Source organism: Dendrobates tinctorius, unplaced genomic scaffold (genome assembly GCF_039654945.1).
Source record: "Dendrobates tinctorius isolate UK_male_01 unplaced genomic scaffold, ASM3965494v1 ptg000107l, whole genome shotgun sequence".
NCBI classification, from domain to species: domain Eukaryota; kingdom Metazoa; phylum Chordata; class Amphibia; order Anura; family Dendrobatidae; genus Dendrobates; species Dendrobates tinctorius.
The window spans coordinates 21,872,667-21,890,840 of NW_027361775.1; the positions used below are offsets into that span (position 1 = coordinate 21,872,667).

Here is an 18,174-nt window from a genome sequence, read left to right on the forward strand (position 1 = left end):
CCACTCCCACCTACCATTGATCCCTGTTACTGTCTTAACTTTCTGTTACCACTGAATCCGTCCTCCAATAATGCTGTGGGTCGAGAATCCTAAGATGCACTCAGTGACCTTGTCTATTAAAACCTCTGACAGCAGGGTTGTGGCACAGCTCAGCTAAGCCAGTTCCAAAGATCCCACTGGTACCAGCTGTATTTGTGCATTTGCACGTAATAAAACTTAATTAATAACAGATGTATCTATGACCCTGTCTAATAAAACCTCCCCCAGAGATTCTCACAGTATCACCATTTCCTTGACTGCTAGCTTGGACCACAACTAAACTATACTATGCTCAGGTTTGCTATTTATGCTCTAAAGATTCCCATGAACCACCAATAAAATATGGAGTTTGCAAATAATAATGAATATTAAATATTTGGTCACAATCACTAGGTTTCCTGGTCTCTTCAACCATATAACTAAAAATGCTCATCTTAATTTATTTGACTCCCTTATATAACACCATTAATTATGCAGGCCTTTACAAACATCGTCAAAACTGTTCCCATTGGGACTCACAAATTTAAATTTCCTATCAGTATGTTTTTGGAAGGTGGACGGAAATCGGAGAATCCAGAGAAAACCCATGCTAACACAGGGAGAACATACACATATTTGATTTGTACCTACAGTCCTAACCACTGAACCACCATGTTGAGATCTACTGTATTTCTATACGGAGCATGCAAGTGAGAAGATGAATGGACTTGCAGCACTGAGGAGAATTAGTGTGCTGCTGTGAAATATAATTTTAGCTGATAAGAATAGGAGCACTGTTACACCCACCCGGTCCCACGATACTTACCTGGGCTCCCGCGGTATCGCTGGACAGGGTCTACGCCCTGCCTTGCTGGTATTTCATTGTTCGTGCATGCGCAAAGGGTCCCGGCAGCTCACTCCTTCTGCTCAGCATTCTGGGGGGAGTCGTGACCTGGAAGCTCCGCCCCATCATGGCGACCTCCACCAGGTATATCAGACTGCCTTCTCTCCAGGGTAAGCGCCTGAGTATCGCCTGTGTGTCCTGGTGCTAACGTTTGGTATCGCTGCTGACATTCTTGTACTCTGGTTTCCTCAGCCCTGTATGCTTCCCAGCGTGCGCTCTGCCCTGACCTCAGCCCTGTAGGCTTCCCAGCATGCTCTCTGTCCTGACCTCAGCCCTGTACGCTTCCCAGCGTGCGCTCTGCCCTGACCTCAGCCCTGTACGCTACCCAGCGTGCGCTCTGTCCTGACCACAGTCCTGTACGCTTCCCGGTGTGCCCTCTGTCCTGTCCTTAACTCAGCCTACGCTCTGCCCAGTCCAGGTCCCATTCCCGGAGATCCTAGTATGGTTCCTACCTCATGTCCCCGGCTTTCCTGCTCTTGCTCCCCGGCTTCTGCTACCTGTCCATTGCACTCTTCCAGTCCTCTCTGTCTCCTGCGAGCCGGCCCTCAGGTACTAGCTCTTGTGGTGCTTTTCCCCCTGGGCCTGCCCCTAATGCTCCATGTATAGGGGTCCGTTCCATCTGGCCAGCTCGCCCGGGGTCAGTTGGTTCCGCAAACCAGTTGGTCCACTCTAGGAATCGTGACAACCACCCATTCAGCTTTCTGAATCTGGATGGACAGGAGGCAGGAGAAAAATTAAAAAGACATAATGTTACAATAAAGAAACTTTATATTGGGCTTTGTCAGTACATTAACAATAATCATGCAGATACTGTGCTTTGTAAAATGATTGCCTTTATTGGAATAACTCTTTAAATATCTTTGCAATTCACAAAGCAATTTGTGCAGTTGCATTGCCCGCTAGTGTATATTCTTACCTCTTATTTAATACATTTAAAGGGAATCTGTAGGATAAACCCACCTAAGTCTTCTATATGGGCATGCAGATGATAGACGGTTGAACAAAATGACATCTTGATATTTGCAGCATGGGAGACATGGAGGGGGAACTGAAGATGGTCAGATTCAGGGATCTCATCAGCTCCGGGGCAGTGCGAGCAGTTGGTAAAGCATAGTGCCTGGTCACGCATCACGCCATTTTATTGACCAGAATATTAATTGACCAGGTACAGCATTGAAAATAGGAGGCAGATCACTGAAGGTTCAGTGACCTGTCATTTAAGCCCATAATGATGATGATGAGGTCAAAGTACCAAAAAAAGATGTAAAAAACACCACAGGCCACCCTGGAGCAGGAGAATCTCATTATCTCAAAACTGCAATCACAGATTATACAGGAACCATAAGATGGATTTCTTCAACCCAGGTATAATTTTAATCAGTGTAACAACACCAACCTGACAATGCCTGTAGTTTACTTAGCAAAATCCTGATGACAGGCTCACTTTAAGCTTCTGAATTGTACCCCTTTTCGTTGGTATGCAAATATCCATATTCATTGTAGAGAGTATCAATATCTGGCTAGGGTTACACAACCATTTTTCTCTCATCCGAGAAAATCGGCCTTTTCTAATAATCACACTGAATTTCTTGGATGTGGAGAATGAAAAATAAAAAAAAAATTCTCCATCTTCTCCATTCAGTCTGTTCGTGAAAATCTGACATCACTCTTATGTCAGCCATGTGCGATCCGATATTTTCCACGGACCCATAGACATGAATGGACGAGTGGCATCCACTTATTGGAGGCAAATTATGTATACAGCAATTTTTTTTCTCAGACCACTCAGCCTGAGTAAAAGATCAAACATGTGCGCAGCCTCATTGAATACCATTGGTCTGAGAGCAATCCAATGTTTTGATGGATTGCACTCGGACCAAAACCATGGTTGTTTGCACAACCACTTAGGGAAGGTTCAGGAATGTACTAAAAAATGCTGTGTGAGAAGCCTACTGGTCCTTCTGGCTTTGATCATAGAGAAAGTGGGTGGCCAGTTAGTTGTAAAGGGCTATATGACAACTGGCTAGTATTATAAGTATGGGGCTGTAGTGTTGTTAGATATTGCCTCTTTTATCATTACTCATGCTGGCACTGATTTTAGATGTAAATATACTTCACAATTTACCCACTACCAATCTTTTCAATTATACTCTCTCAACATTACCATCGATAATAACTTGTATGCATCCTAACTATGCTTCAATTAATATTAAGCTGTGTTGTATTGTCCTATCTTCAGACAAGTCCCGATCACTGTGTCTCTCTGAGGCCTGCGTTTCTGTAGCTGGACGTATACTTGATTCCCTGGACAGAGATGTGGACCCATGTCAAGACTTCTATCAGTACTCCTGTGGGGGTTGGATGAAGAGAAACCCATTGCCAGATGGACGGTCAAGATGGAATACATTTAACAGTATATGGGATCAGAATCAGGCTGTGTTAAAGCATATACTTGGTGAGAATACTGAAAAAAAAATGTAATTTCAGAATATTTGTGAAATAATTCAAACCCACTGCTCTTCCTCTTTTATAACTCCATTATTAATAATATTAATTTCTATTTCTGTTCCATATAGTTACATACACCTTACTATAAGACTTAAGTTTAAGACAGCAGAAAATAGGAAAAACCTACCGTATTTCTTACCGATTAAAACTTTTCTAGCTGTGTTAGGCCCCCTTCACACGGTACCGGAAAAAAATCACACATCCGTATAATTCCGGATCGGAAAAAATGGTATCTGAGTCATCAGGGTTTTGGATCAGTGAGCCATCAGTGTGTGATCAGTGTGCTATCCATTTTTTTTTATGGCTTAAGAAAAATTAATTACAAAGCTTCTCCTATACTTTGCAATGTTAAACCCGAACGGCACATGGATGACACATGGTCTGTACAAACACACGGACATGTGTGCAGCACCATAGAATATAATGGGTACGTGTGATTATCCGTGAAAAAAAAAAACGGATGCTACACGTACCTGAAACACGGACATGTGAACGAGGCCTTAAGAAGTGTTAAGGTTAATACCACTTTTTTGATACAAATACCAATTTTGATGCATCTATTGTTAGTGTTTCTCGGCAGCATGTGCATTATACCCATACAGTATATGTTGATAGCACACACTTTATGTACACTCTTTTTCTGCCTACATAAAAGATCTGGTTAACAACAAGAAAGCATTTTTCTCTTTGTCATTTCGTCGCTGAGCAGGCAATGACTGGGAATAAATGTGATAATCACCATGTGAAAAAGATCCTTAACCTCTTCACGACTTTGGGATTTTCTGTTTTGCGTTTTTGTTTCTTGCTCCCCTTCTTCCCAGGGCCATAAAAGATATTTTCCCGTCAATATGGCCATGTAAGGGCTTGTTTTTTTGCAGGACGAGTTGCACTTTTGAACGTTACTGTTGATTTTATCATATAGTGTACTGGAATACAGGAAAAAAAATTCCAAGGGCAGTGAAATTACAAAAAAAACTCCCAATTACATTATTTTTTTTAATATTTATTTACCTTTTTCACTAAATGCTGAAACTGACCTGCGATTATTTGCAGAAATCAAACATGTCTAGGTTCTTTTTTATTTAAGTGGTGAAAAAAAATCCAAAATTTGTAAAAAAAAAAAATTAAAATAAAAAAGGCGCCATTTTCCATGACCTGTAGCGTCTCCATTTTTTGTGATCTGGAGCTTGGTGACAACTTATTTTTTGCGTGCCACGCTGACATTTTTATTGATATGATTGTGGAGCAAATATGATATTTTGATTGCCTGTTATTGCAATGTTGCGGTGATCAAAAAACTGTAATTCTGGCGTTTTAAGTCATTTTCTCATTGCACCGTTTATCGACTGGATTAATTTAGTATCTATTATGATAGAATGGATATCTCTGAACACGGTGATCCCAAATATGTGTACTATTTTTAATGAAGCAAAGGGGGGTGATTGGAACTATATATATATATATATATATATATATATATATACTGTATGTTTGTGTGTGTTTTATATATACACTGTCGTTCAAAAGTTTAGGGTCACTTAAAAATATCCTTCTTTTTGAAAGAAAAGCACAGTTTTTTCCAATGGAGCTAACATTAAATGATTCAGAAATACACTCTACATTGTTAATGTGGTAAATGACTATTCTAGCTACAAATGTCTGGTTTTTAATGCAATATCTTCATAGGTGTATAGAGGCCCATTTCCAACAACCATCACTCCATCACTGTTCTTATGGTACTTTGTGTTTGCTAACTGTGTAAGAAGGCTAATGGATGGTTAGAATACCCTTGAAAACCCTTGTGCAAGTATGTTAGCACAGCTGAAAACAGTTTGGCTGATTAGAGAAGCTATAAACCTGACCTTCCTTTGAGCTAGTTGAGAATCTGGAGCATTACATTTGTTGGTTCCATTAAACTCTCTAAGTGGCCAGAAAAAAAGAACCTTTATGTGAAACTCGACAGTCTATTTTAGTTCTTAGAAATGAAGGCTATTCCATACGAGAAATTGCCAAGAAATTGAAGATTTCCTACAACGGTGTGTACTACTCCCTTCGGAGGAGAGCACAAACAGGCTCTAACCAGAGTAGAAAGAGAAGTGAGAGGCCCCGCTGAACAACTGAGCAACAAGACAAGTACATTAGAGTCTGTAGTTTGAGAAATCGACGCCTCACAGGTCCTCAACTGGCAGCTTCATTAAATAGAACACGCAAAACACCAGTGTCAATTTCTACAGTGAAGAGGCGACTCCAGGATGCTGTCCTTCAGTGCAGAGTGGCAAAGAAAAAGCCATATCTGAGACTGGCTAATAAAAGGAAAAGAGTAATGTGAGCAAAAGAACACAGACATTGGACAGAGGAAGATTGGTAAAAAGTGTTATGGACAGACGAATCCAAGATTGAGGTGTTTGGATCACTCAGAAGAACATTTTTGAGACACAGAACGACTGAAAAGATAGTGGAAGAGTGCCTAACGCCATCTGTCAAGCATGGTGGAGGTAATGTGATGGTCTGGGGTTGCTTTGGTGCTGGTAAAGTGGGAGATTTGTACAAGGTAAAAGGGATTTTGAATAAGAAAGGCTATGACTCCATTTTGCAATGCCATGGCATACCCTGTGGACAGCGCTTGATTGGAGCCAATTTCATCCTACAACAGGACAATGACCCAAAGCACACCTCCAAATTATGCAAGAACTATTTAGGGAAGAAGAAAGCAGCTGGTATTCTATCTGTAATGGAGTGGCCAGCGCAGTCACCAGATCTCAACCTCATTGAGCTGTTGTGGGAGCAGCTTGACCCTATGGTATGCAAAAAGTGCCCATTAAGCCAAACCAACTTGTGGGAGGGGCTTCTGGAAGCATGGGGTGAAACTTCTCCAGATTACCTCAGCAAATTAACTCTAGAATACCAAAGGTCTGCAATGCTGTAATTGCTGCAAATGGAGCATTCTTTGGCAAAAGCAAAGTTTGAAGGAGAAAATTATTATTTCAAATAAAAGTCTTTTTTTTTCGAACCATGTCAATGTCTGGACTAGATTTTAAATTCATTTGGCAACTCATTTGATTAATAAAAGTATAAGTTTTCATGGAAAGCACAAAATTGTCTGAGTGACCACAGACTTTTGAACAGTAGTGTGTGTATATACAGTGGGGAAAAAAGGTATTTAGTCAGTCAGCAATAGTGCAAGTTCCACCACTTAAAAAGATGAGAGGCGTCTGTAATTTACATCATAGGTAGACCTCAACTATGGGAGACAAACTGAGAAAAAAAAATCCAGAAAATCACATTGTCTGTTTTTTTTTTTCATTTTATTTGCATATTATGGTGGAAAATAAGTATTTGGTCAGAAACAAAATTTCATCTCAATACTTTGTGATATATCCTTTGTTGGCAATGACAGAGGTCAAACGTTTTCTGTAAGTCTTCACAAGGTTGCCACACACTGTTGTTGGTATGTTGGCCCATTCCTCCATGCAGATCTCCTCTAGAGCAGTGATGTTTTTGGCTTTTCGCTTGGCAACACGGACTTTCAACTCCCTCCAAAGGTTTTCTATAGGGTTGAGATCTGGAGACTGGCTAGGCCACTCCAGGACCTTGAAATGCTTCTTATGAAGCCACTCCTTCGTTGCCCTGGCGGTGTGCTTTGGATCATTGTCATGTTGAAAGACCCAGCCACGTTTCATCTTCAATGCCCTTGCTGATGGAAGGAGGTTTGCACTCAAAATCTCACGATACATGGCCCCATTCATTCTTTCATGTACCCGGATCAGTCGTCCTGGCCCCTTTGCAGAGAAACAGCCCCAAAGCATGATGTTTCCACCACCATGCTTTACAGTAGGTATGGTGTTTGATGGATGCAACTCAGTATTCTTTTTCCTCCAAACACGACAAGTTGTGTTTCTACCAAACAGTTCCAGTTTGGTTTCATCAGACCATAGGACATTCTCCCAAAACTCCTCTGGATCATCCAAATGCTCTCTAGCAAACTTCAGACGGGCCCGGACATGTACAGGCTTAAGCAGTGGGACACGTCTGGCACTGCAGGATCTGAATCCATGGTGGCGTAGTGTGTTACTTATGGTAGGCCTTGTTACATTGGTCCCAGCTCTCTGCAGTTCATTCACTAGGTCCCCCCACGTGGTTCTGGGATTTTTGCTCACCGTTCTTGTGATCATTCTGACCCCACGGGGTGGGATTTTGCGTGGAGCACTGTCACGCCGTGCTCACCTGGGGGCGGGACCTCGGTCCCGACGTCATCTCTTCCGGAGCTGCGGTCACTCCGGGGGTCCCGTAGGGTGCGCACGCGCAGCTCTCGTCCCCGGGCCTCCTCCTACATGTCACGTTTGCGCTTGCGCGCTCCTGTCAGTGCTGTATAGGGCTCGGTCCTCTCTATGGTAATGGAGGACCTGACCCGGAACCTGTAGTGGTCATGTGCTTTCTGGCTAGTTCCTGACCCGGAACCAGTAGTAGTCATGTGCTATATCAGACGACCTCCCCCTAGGGGAGGTGCCTGATTATTGCTGTGCTTCCTGGCTTGGTCTGCCGTGTCCCTGCCTGGCTGTGCGCTGTACTCAGGTCCTCTGCCTTGCACTCTGTTGTGCCTCTTGGCACACGCTCTGAATCTGCACTCTGCTTTGTACTTGGTTGTGCCTCCTGGCACACGCTCTGACCCTGTGTTCTGTCTCGTACTCGGTTGTGCCTCCTGGCACATGCTCTGACACTGTACTCTGTCTCATACTCGGTTGTGCCTCCTGGCACACGCTCTTACCCTGTACTCTGTCTTATACTCAGTCGTGCCTCCTGGCACACACTCTGATTCCGTGCTCTGTCTTATACTCAGTTGTGCCTCCGGGCACACACTCTGATCCTGTACTCAGTCTCTTACTCTGTTACACCTCCTGGCACACCTGCTGCCTGACTCAGTGCTCTGACGTGCTCCTTACACGCTTCCTGCTTCACTCACACCCGGACGAACGAAGTCTCTGTATACCACGTGTTCCCGTGTCCACTCTTTACACGTTCCTGCAGACACTCTCACCCACTCGTGTCTCCTGTGAGCCGGCCGCCTGGTGCCAGCAGTCGTGGTGCCTCACCCCCTGGGGCTTGCCCCTGACACTCCCTGTATAGGGGGTGGTCTTCACTAGGTCAGCTCGCCCTGGGAGGGTTGGTGTCACGACCCAGAGGGTCCACTCCAGGAGTCGTCACAGTATAATCAGGCCATGGACCCCGCTGGTGCCACCACCTCCATCCAAAATGAACTGGTGTTCCTACAGGAGAGTCAGACCAGGATTATGGTCTTTTTGAAATCCATGGAGTCTCGTTTGTCGGCCATACAATCCGTTTCTGTCCAGTCCTCGGCCCCGCACCCGATGCCGCGCCTCGGCAAGCCACCCCGATATAGCGGGGACCCTAAGTTTTGTCGAGGATTTCTGAACCAATGCCGGTTACATTTTGAGCTTTTGCCGCAGCACTATCCCACTGAGCGCGCCCAAATTGCCTTTATTGTTTCACACTTAGAGGGGGAGGCATTAGCATGGGTGAACCCCCTCTGGGAGCGCAATGACCCACTCGTCTCTCGGCTTTCCACCTTTTTGGACACCTTCCGCAAGGTGTTCGACGAGCCGGGTCGGCTGGCCTCTATCACCGAGTCCCTCTTTAACCTCCATCAGGGTACGCTACTGGTAGGACAGTATGCCATCCGTTTTCGTACCTTGGCCTCCGAACTCGGTTGGAACAACGAGGCTCTCGTAGGGATCTTTTGGCGTGGCCTGTCCAGTCGGATCAAAGACGTACTGGCAGGTCGGGATACTCCCACCTCTTTAGAGGATCTGATCTCACTGGCGACACGCATCGACCTGCGGTTTCAGGAACGTGCCCGTGAATTAGCCAGAGAGAGGAGCTCCTCTCACCTCCTCCGTTCCTGCTCCAAGAAGCCGGGAAACTTCTCCGCCTAGGGTTGATAGGAGAGGCCTCCCTAGGTGTACGTGATTCCTCTCCTCCCCTGCTCGTGTCCGTATTATTGAATCTCGGTGCCAAGCGTTATTCTGAGGAGGCTTTCCTGGATTCTGGCGCGGAGGGGAATTTTATCACACTCGAGGCGGTTAAAAAATACCGGATTCCTGTCAGATCCCTGGAGACTCCTCGGTCGATTGTTTCGGTCAATGGTACGTCCGTGCTGGAGTCCGTTACCCAGGCCACCGAAGAGATCGAGCTGCAGATCGGAGCCCTGCACCTGGAGAAGATCTCCTTCCTCGTCTTGTCCACCATGTCTCACGCACTTCTTCTAGGCCTCCCTTGGCTACGGACTCATGAGCCAACCCTGGACTGGCGGTCGGGCGAGATACTCCGGTGGGGACCGTTCTGTCAGGAGAAGTGCCTGTTGCCCGTCCGTCTGATTAACTCTGCCGGTCCATCCCCGGCACCTACAGGTCTGCCGTCGGCTTACTGGTCCTTTGCAGATGTTTTCGACAAGAAGGAGGCCGAGACTCTGCCCCCCATCGGCCATATGACTGTCCGATTGACCTCATTCCTGGTTCTACGCCACCCAGGGGTAGGATATACCCGCTATCCCCTGCTGAGACCCAAGCTATGTCTGACTATATCCAGGAGAACCTTGCTAGAGGTTTCATCCGTAAGTCCTCCTCGCCCGCGGGAGCGGGATTTTTCTTTGTAAAAAAGAAGGACGGCTCCCTCCGTCCTTGCATAGACTACCGAGGCCTGAACAATATCACGGTCAAGAACAAGTACCCATTGCCATTGATCCCGGAGCTCTTTGACCGACTTAGAGGAGCTCGAATTTTCACCAAACTGGATCTTCGTGGGGCCTACAACTTGATCCGCATTCGTTCCGGGGATGAGTGGAAGACCGCCTTTAACACCAGAGACGGTCACTACGAGTACTTGGTCATGCCCTTCGGCCTCTGCAATGCCCCAGCGGTTTTCCAGGAGTTCGTGAATGACGTCTTCCGGGATATGCTGTACTCCTGCGTGGTAGTCTATCTGGATGACATCCTCGTTTTTTCTCCAGACCTCTCCGCCCACAGAAAGAACATGCGTCAAGTCCTCCAGCGCCTGAGGGAGAACCGCCTTTATGCCAAGCTCGAGAAATGTGCCTTCGAGCAAACGTCCCTGCCATTCTTGGGGTACATTATCTCAGAATCAGGTCTATGCATGGATCCGGCAAAAGTGTCCGCCGTCCTCGATTGGCCACAGCCCCATGGGGTGAAGGCAATCCAACGCTTCCTTGGTTTTGCGAACTACTACCGACAGTTCGTTCCTCATTTTTCCTCGTTGGTTCGCCCCATCTCGTCCCTTATCTGCAAGGGAGCTAACCCAAAGGCTTGGCCCTCTGAGGCTGAAGAGGCCTTCCAGTCGTTGAAACAAGCCTTCGCCGCTGCTCCGGCGCTTCACCGACCTGAGGTTAGTAGACCTTTCACTCTCGAGGTAGACGCATCCTCTACTGGGGCTGGCGCAGTCCTTCTGCAGAAATCCTCTTCTGGACGTTTTGTCACCTGAGGCTTCTTTTCTAAAGTATTTTCCTCCACTGAGCAGAACTACTCCATTGGCGACAAAGAGCTATTGGCCATTAAGTTGGCCTTGGAGGAGTGGAGGTACTTACTGGAGGGTGCCATACATCCATTCAAGATCTTCACAGACCATAAGAACCTGGCGTACATCCAGTCCGCACAGAGGCTCAATCCTCGGCAAGCCAGGTGGTCCCTATTCTTCGCCCGCTTTGACTTTGAGCTACATTTTCGGCCCGGCGATAAGAACGTTAGAGCGGATGCGTTGTCAAGATCATTCCTGTCGTCTGATGCAGAGGAAGAACCCTCTCATATCATTGATTTATCCAAAGTAATTACTGTGGCTCCTGTCAAGTTAACCACGTTACCTCCGGGAAGAACCTTTGTGGCTGAGAATAACCGAAAACGAGTGCTAAATTGGGGACATTCGTCCAAGATTGCCGGCCACGTTGGTGTCAAAAAGACTTTGGACTTAATCTCTCGCCATTATTGGTGGCCTTCACTCTCCCAGGATGTTAAAGACTTTGTAGCATCTTGCCCGTCCTGTGCCCAGAACAAGATACCCAGACAACCACCCTCTGGTCTTCTGTTCCCGCTTCCCATTCCGTCGGCTCCATGGCAGCACATAGCCATGGATTTCATTACTGATCTGCCTTGTTCTTCCGGTTGTACTGTGGTCTTGGTGGTTGTAGACTGATTTTCAAAGATGGCTCACTTCATTCCTCTACCCGGACTACCCTCTGCTCCTGACTTGGCGAAGATCTTCATTTCCCATATCTTCAGGATTCACGGCTTCCCCCAGCACATCGTGTCGGATAGAGGGGTCCAATTCACCTCCCGGTTCTGGAGAGCTCTATGCGGACTCATGAAAGTGTCATTGGATTTCTCTTCCGCCTATCACCCCCAAACCAATGGGCAGGTGGAACGTACCAACCAGATCCTTACATCCTATCTCTGGCATTTTTCTAATGCTCATCAGAATGACTGGGTCGGTCTACTTCCTTGGGCTGAGTTCGCCTACAATAATGACTCCAGTGAATCGTCTACCAAGTCTCCTTTCTTCATCGTCTTTGGACAGCATCTCAATGTGCCTCTACCGGTACTTCCTGTCTCGGGGGTACCTGCTGCCGATTCTCAGTCTGTGGAGTTCTCCAGGGTATGGCAGGAGACCAAAACCGCTCTCGAGAAAGCACGGGACAGAATGAAATTACACGCTGACAAGAGGCGCCTGGACGTTCCTCCATTTCTCCCTGGTGACAAGGTGTGGCTCTCCACCAAATACGTCCGCCTTAAGGTACCATCTTACAAACTGGGTCCCCGTTACATTGGTCCTTTTGAGGTCCTCAGGCGGATTAATGATGTTGCTTACAAATTGAAGCTGCCTCCTTCACTCCGTATTCCCAATTCCTTCCATGTGTCTCTCCTAAAACCTGTGGTTCTTAACCGATTTCATCCTTCTCCAGGCCACACACCCCAGCCTGTTGGCTTGGGGGATGAGTTTGAGGTGAATGACATTTTGGCCATGAAGAAGGTAAGAGGGAGAACCATGTTCCTGGTCGATTGGAAGGGTTTTGGCCCCGAGGAGAGGTCATGGGAACCCAGGGAGAATATCCACGCACCCCAGATTTTGTCTAAGTTCCTCTCCAGTTTTAGAAAGAGGGGGCGTAAAGGGGGGGTACTGTCACGCCGTGCTCACCTGGGGGCGGGACCTCGGTCCCGACGTCATCACTTCCGGAGCTGCGGTCACTCCGGGGGTCCCGTAGGGTGCGCACGCGCAGCTCTCGTCCCCGGGCCTCCTCCTACATGTCACGTTTGCGCTTGCGCGCTCCTGTCAGTGCTGTATAGGGCTCGGTCCTCTCTATGGTAATGGAGGACCTGACCCGGAACCTGTAGTGGTCATGTGCTTTCTGGCTAGTTCCTGACCCGGAACCAGTAGTAGTCATGTGCTATATCAGACGACCTCCTCCTAGGGGAGGTGCCTGATTATTGCTGTGCTTCCTGGCTTGGTCTGCCGTGTCCCTGCCTGGCTGTGCGCTGTACTCAGGTCCTCTGCCTTGCACTCTGTTGTGCCTCTTGGCACACGCTCTGAATCTGCACTCTGCTTTGTACTTGGTTGTGCCTCCTGGCACACGCTCTGACCCTGTGTTCTGTCTCGTACTCGGTTGTGCCTCCTGGCACATGCTCTGACACTGTACTCTGTCTCATACTCGGTTGTGCCTCCTGGCACACGCTCTTACCCAGTACTCTGTCTTATACTCAGTCGTGCCTCCTGGCACACACTCTGATTCCGTGCTCTGTCTTATACTCAGTTGTGCCTCCGGGCACACACTCTGATCCTGTACTCAGTCTCTTACTCTGTTACACCTCCTGGCACACCTGCTGCCTGACTCAGTGCTCTGACGTGCTCCTTACACGCTTCCTGCTTCACTCACACCCGGACGAACGAAGTCTCTGTATACCACGTGTTCCCGTGTCCACTCTTTACACGTTCCTGCAGACACTCTCACCCACTCGTGTCTCCTGTGAGCCGGCCGCCTGGTGCCAGCAGTCGTGGTGCCTCACCCCCTGGGGCTTGCCCCTGACACTCCCTGTATAGGGGGTGGTCTTCACTAGGTCAGCTCGCCCTGGGAGGGTTGGTGTCACGACCCAGAGGGTCCACTCCAGGAGTCGTCACAAGCACCAGATCGAGGGAGATTATCAGTGGTCTTGTATGTCTTCCATTTTCTAATTATTGGTCCCACAGTTGATTTCTTCACTCCAAGCTGGTTGGCTATTGCAGATTCAGTCTTCCCAGCCTGGTGCAGGGCTACAATTTTGTTTCTGGTGTCCTTTGACAGCTCTTTGGTCTTCACCATAGTGGAGTTTGGAGTCAGACTGTTTGAGGGTGTGCACAGGTGTCTTTTTATACTGATAACAAGTTTAAACAGGTGCCATTACTACAGGTAATGAGTGGAGGAAAGAGGAGACTTTTAAAGAAGTTACAGGTCTGTGAGAGCCAGAAATCTTGATTGCTTGTTTCTGACCAAATACTTATTTTCCACCATAATATGCAAATAAAATGAAAAAAAAACAGACAATGTGATTTTCTGGATTTTTTTTTGTCAGCTTGTCTCCCATAGTTGAGGTCTACCTATGATGTAAATTACAGACGCCTCTCATCTTTTTAAGTGGTGGAACTTGCACTATTGCTGACTGACTAAATACCTTTTTTCCCCACTGTGTGTATATATATATATATATATATATATATATATATATATATATATATATATATATATATATATAGTGGTGCAGTGACCGCTGTGACAGCTAAGGGGCGCTATAAAGGTCATGCACACAGGCATATCCATTGTGGTAATGGAGATAGGATGAATGCCAGGATGGTAAATGACAGTTATGTATCCTAGGGTGGGTGGCCCTGGGATGGAAGCTTGAACGTGTGTTTTTGTTACAGTGTATCAGGGAAAGCTTCCAGGTGGCTTGGTGAGACGGGTGGACCAGTCACCTACAAACCCACCCAGGGGCGTGTGTCTAAACGCCCATTGTAAGCCTGTATATATATGTGTATGGCTGGGTTTCTGAAATAGGACCTGCAATGAGGTCATAGCCATGTAATCCGCATCTCACCGGTGGGCGTGGCTACGGACCATATAAGGTGACCAGGGTAGGTCACATGAGAGTGTGTGCATGGATCTGATTGGTCCGTGTGGAAGGTCCAGGAAGGCCGACGTGCTAGAAAGTGTGCTGCCTGCCTGAAGCGCACATGCTGAGGCCGCTGACCGTGTGAGGCCTGTGTGTAATGGCCTGTGTGTATCGGACAGTCCCCAGGAGGGAAAGGACGTCCGGAGAGAGAAGCAGCTAGGAGGTAACCCCGGACAAGGGGGAATTAACTGTGAGACTATAAAGCCTGATTGCTGGACATAGCACAGACTGTGTGACCACAGGGCTGAGAGGAGAGAGTGAAGCCCTTTGATAAACATTGACCTGTCTGATATAAGACTGTTGCTGTTTATGGTTTATACCGTCTAATAATAAACCACATGGACTGATTTATGAGAAAAACCCGTACCACACCTTGTTAATCTGCTGCCAAGTGAGTGTCCCCCAATAAACTCAGTGAGCACTACATTACAATTGGCAGAGAATGCGGGCACTATTGTTGCCTTGTTGCTAGGGGCAACAGACGAGGACTACAAATTCGGTAGCTAGGGGCAACGGTTCTAAGAAGCACATGTTGCAGTGCTGGCGACGTTGAGCCAGGAGAGCAGACGGTCTTGAAAACCGTGAGTTATGCTGACCGGGGTCAGTGAGAGAGATTTATAGGATACCTCTGCGGTAGAGGGATCTGAGAACCTGCGTGGTCAACAGGTAACGGTCGTGAAAACCGTGTGCTACTGACTCGGGTCAGAGAAAGAGACTGTTGATAATTTGTGGGTTACCTCTGAGGAGAAGGGGTATCCGGGAACCTGTGTGGCCGTGACCAAAAGGTAACAGATAGGAGTCTGTGGTATGCTGACCGGGGTCAGGGAAAAACTGTTTGAAAAGTCGCTGTAGGAGGACCTCTGTGGATAAGAGGTACCTGGGAACCTGCGTGGCCGACACCAGCAGGTAACGGACAGGAGTCCGTGTTGTACTGATCGGGGTCAGTGAGAGACTGTGTATGTGTTTTTTTTTTTCTTTCCTCTCTTTCCTATAAAGCTGAAGGTGTTGGTGTGACTCAGCGGGGTCACAAAGTTTTTTATTCAAGGCAGCTTGCAGTGGCTCAGTGGGGTCACGAAGGGGACAAGCATCTAGCTGTAACTCGGCAAGGTTACGAATATTGCTGTGGATTGGCGGGTCCACGAAGGCAGCAGGAGCTGTGGCAGTGCCAGCAGGAGCTGGTGTGGTGTCATGCCTAAAGGGCCAGTACAAGCCCGAAAGGAGAAAGGACATAAACTATATTGTGTGATCTCGGGCCTAAGAAGGCTTGTAGAAGGGACATGGGGAAATCCCGAAAGGGGTCGGTGACCCAAACCGGGGTGGTAACCCAAAAAGGGGTAGAGTCCCAAGGGGAGGCGGAGTCCAAAAAGGGGATAGTAACCCAAAAAGGGGCAGAGTTTTCAAAAGAGGCAGCACTGGTTACCTCAGTGGACATGTCTGGGGAACAGTGGTGTTTGTGTCTGACTTTTTGTGAGTGCGGCATAGACTTTCCGGCTGACAACAGGCCGCAGGTATGTACCGTGATGCTGCACCGTGAAGGAGTCTCTGGACTGCTGGACTCAAAGAGTCAGGTGACGCTGACAGGAACTCCTCTCGTTTTCTGTCTGACCTAGAAAAAGGTCAAGGTTCGCTGCAACCATGGGGTCACTGTGGACTATACTGTGGACAGAGTGATAATTGAGATGTCCAAAAGGGTTGAGAGCCAAGGTGGCAGTATACCACCAAACTTAGCGTATCCCTTTGAGAGGGGCTTTGTGTTATTTGAAGATGCATGGGAAGTTGATGAAGTGTGGGGTGGCTCAAAGGAGGAGGTAGCACCACCTAAGGTCGATAGTCTAGAGTTTCAGGTGACTGAGAGAAAGTGTGGGTCTGACCAGCTCCGGGATTTGGCTGGGGTGACCAAACATGTGACCGTGGGAAACGGGGTACCTCCAGGAAAGGGGTCCGACATCTGTGTGAGTGGGGGCTTGCTGTTCCAGGATGATGGGGTGAGTGGTGACTCCAGTTCAGACTGTGACTCGAACACAAGGGAAAGAGTATGCAGTAAGGTGGTCATTTTATCTCAGACAAACTCCAGCACAGAGGGAGTTAGTGATGGGCTGGAATTAAAACAGACATGTAGTACACCCGCAGAGACCATAGAGGCAGATGCAGGAACAGGTGGAGCTCTGAAGAGGCAGAGTATGGGTGGGCAAGAGTGCCCATCTGAAAATCTGATTAAAGAACTGATGGTGCGACATGTGCTGGCCAAAAGAGAGCAGGACCAGGAAATAGAGTTGTTTAAAGAGACTGTAAAAGAGCATGTTGAACGAGAAAGGGTCCTAAGACAAGCAGGTGAGCACAAAGTGGATGAGCTGGAGAAGGAAGTCTCTGAGCTCAGAGGTCACCTGTCAGCGTGTCAAACTATTAACAAAGCGATAGTAAAAAATATGGAGGTGCTCAGAGAAGCCCAAGAGAAGTGTCAGCAGGAGCTTCTCTGGAGAGAGGATGAGCATCGCTGCCTGGCAGAGGAGCGAGAAAAAGTTCGTAGAGAGCTCATGATAGAGAAGGAGACGAATGTCCAGCTCCAGAAATCCATGGATGACCGGGAAGGTGAACTGTCATGCTCGCCCAATCTGATCGCAATGAAGGAGAGTGAACTGGAGAAGTTGACCAAAGAAGGGGAGACTCCGCTGTTCAAGTGTATAATAGAGTTACCCGAAGATTTGCGCGAAGTATGTGCCAGTACAGGTGTGCATGAGGCCTTTAAAAAGGCAGTAAAAGCCTATAGTGTGAACTGGGTTCCAGAGACGAACCAGTTGGTGATACTGGCAGAAAAAGAAGTCACAGAGAAGAGGGTAGCTGTTCTGTCAGACATGCATCTGAAATGTCTCCACGCTAAATAGATGTTCAGGCAGAGTAATGTGAAAGTGGCTCGACGTCTAGAGCTGGCGAAGGAAGCTAAAAATCGGCTGGGCTTGGGGGAAGATGTAATTCCGGTACCCAAATATCTGGTGTAGAGAGTCGATGGAAGGCTCGGTAAAGTAATGCAAAATCTTGTGGATATCTCCGGTGTGGTGAGGGTGAGGATCCCTCCAGATGGTGAAGTCCAGGTATCTGGTGAAGAGGGCATGATTCCCATCATTGTGGTTGGCCACATGGAAAGCCTTAGGAACTTCCGGATGCTCCTGTAATACCGAGTAATGTACCTGCAGGAGAAAGAGCAGTTGAGACTGGACCGACTGCAGATTAATAAAGAGATGCGGAACATCAGATGGCGGCAGCCTTCATCCTAAGGTATAAGTACCCAAAGGGACCCTCCAAAAAGTGAAATGGCAGGTGGCCGAAGACCGTCAAAAATCTGCAAGTGGCAGTTCTACTGGCAATACGAAACTGAGAGACCTTAGCTCCGGTGCGATACTAAATGGGTCAGACTCAGGCCAGACAGTTGACGCGACTGTAAGTGGGACTTCTGACTGCACCAACCGGGAGAGCCGGCCGTGGAGAGAAAAGTCGGGGGACGGAGCAGACAGGGAAAGTGTGGAG

General features: G+C 47.6%; 1 protein-coding gene across 2 annotated transcripts in view; it reads left to right on the top strand.

The window, feature by feature from the left end:
- ECE2 (endothelin converting enzyme 2) overlaps positions 1–18,174 on the top strand; it is a 141,258-nt gene that overhangs the window by 36,681 nt on the left and 86,403 nt on the right. For both annotated transcript variants that reach the window (XM_073589236.1, XM_073589233.1), the window contains exon 4: positions 3,162–3,377. In XM_073589236.1, the coding sequence (XP_073445337.1) occupies positions 3,162–3,377 (216 nt within the window). The remainder of the gene's footprint in view (positions 1–3,161; positions 3,378–18,174) is intronic.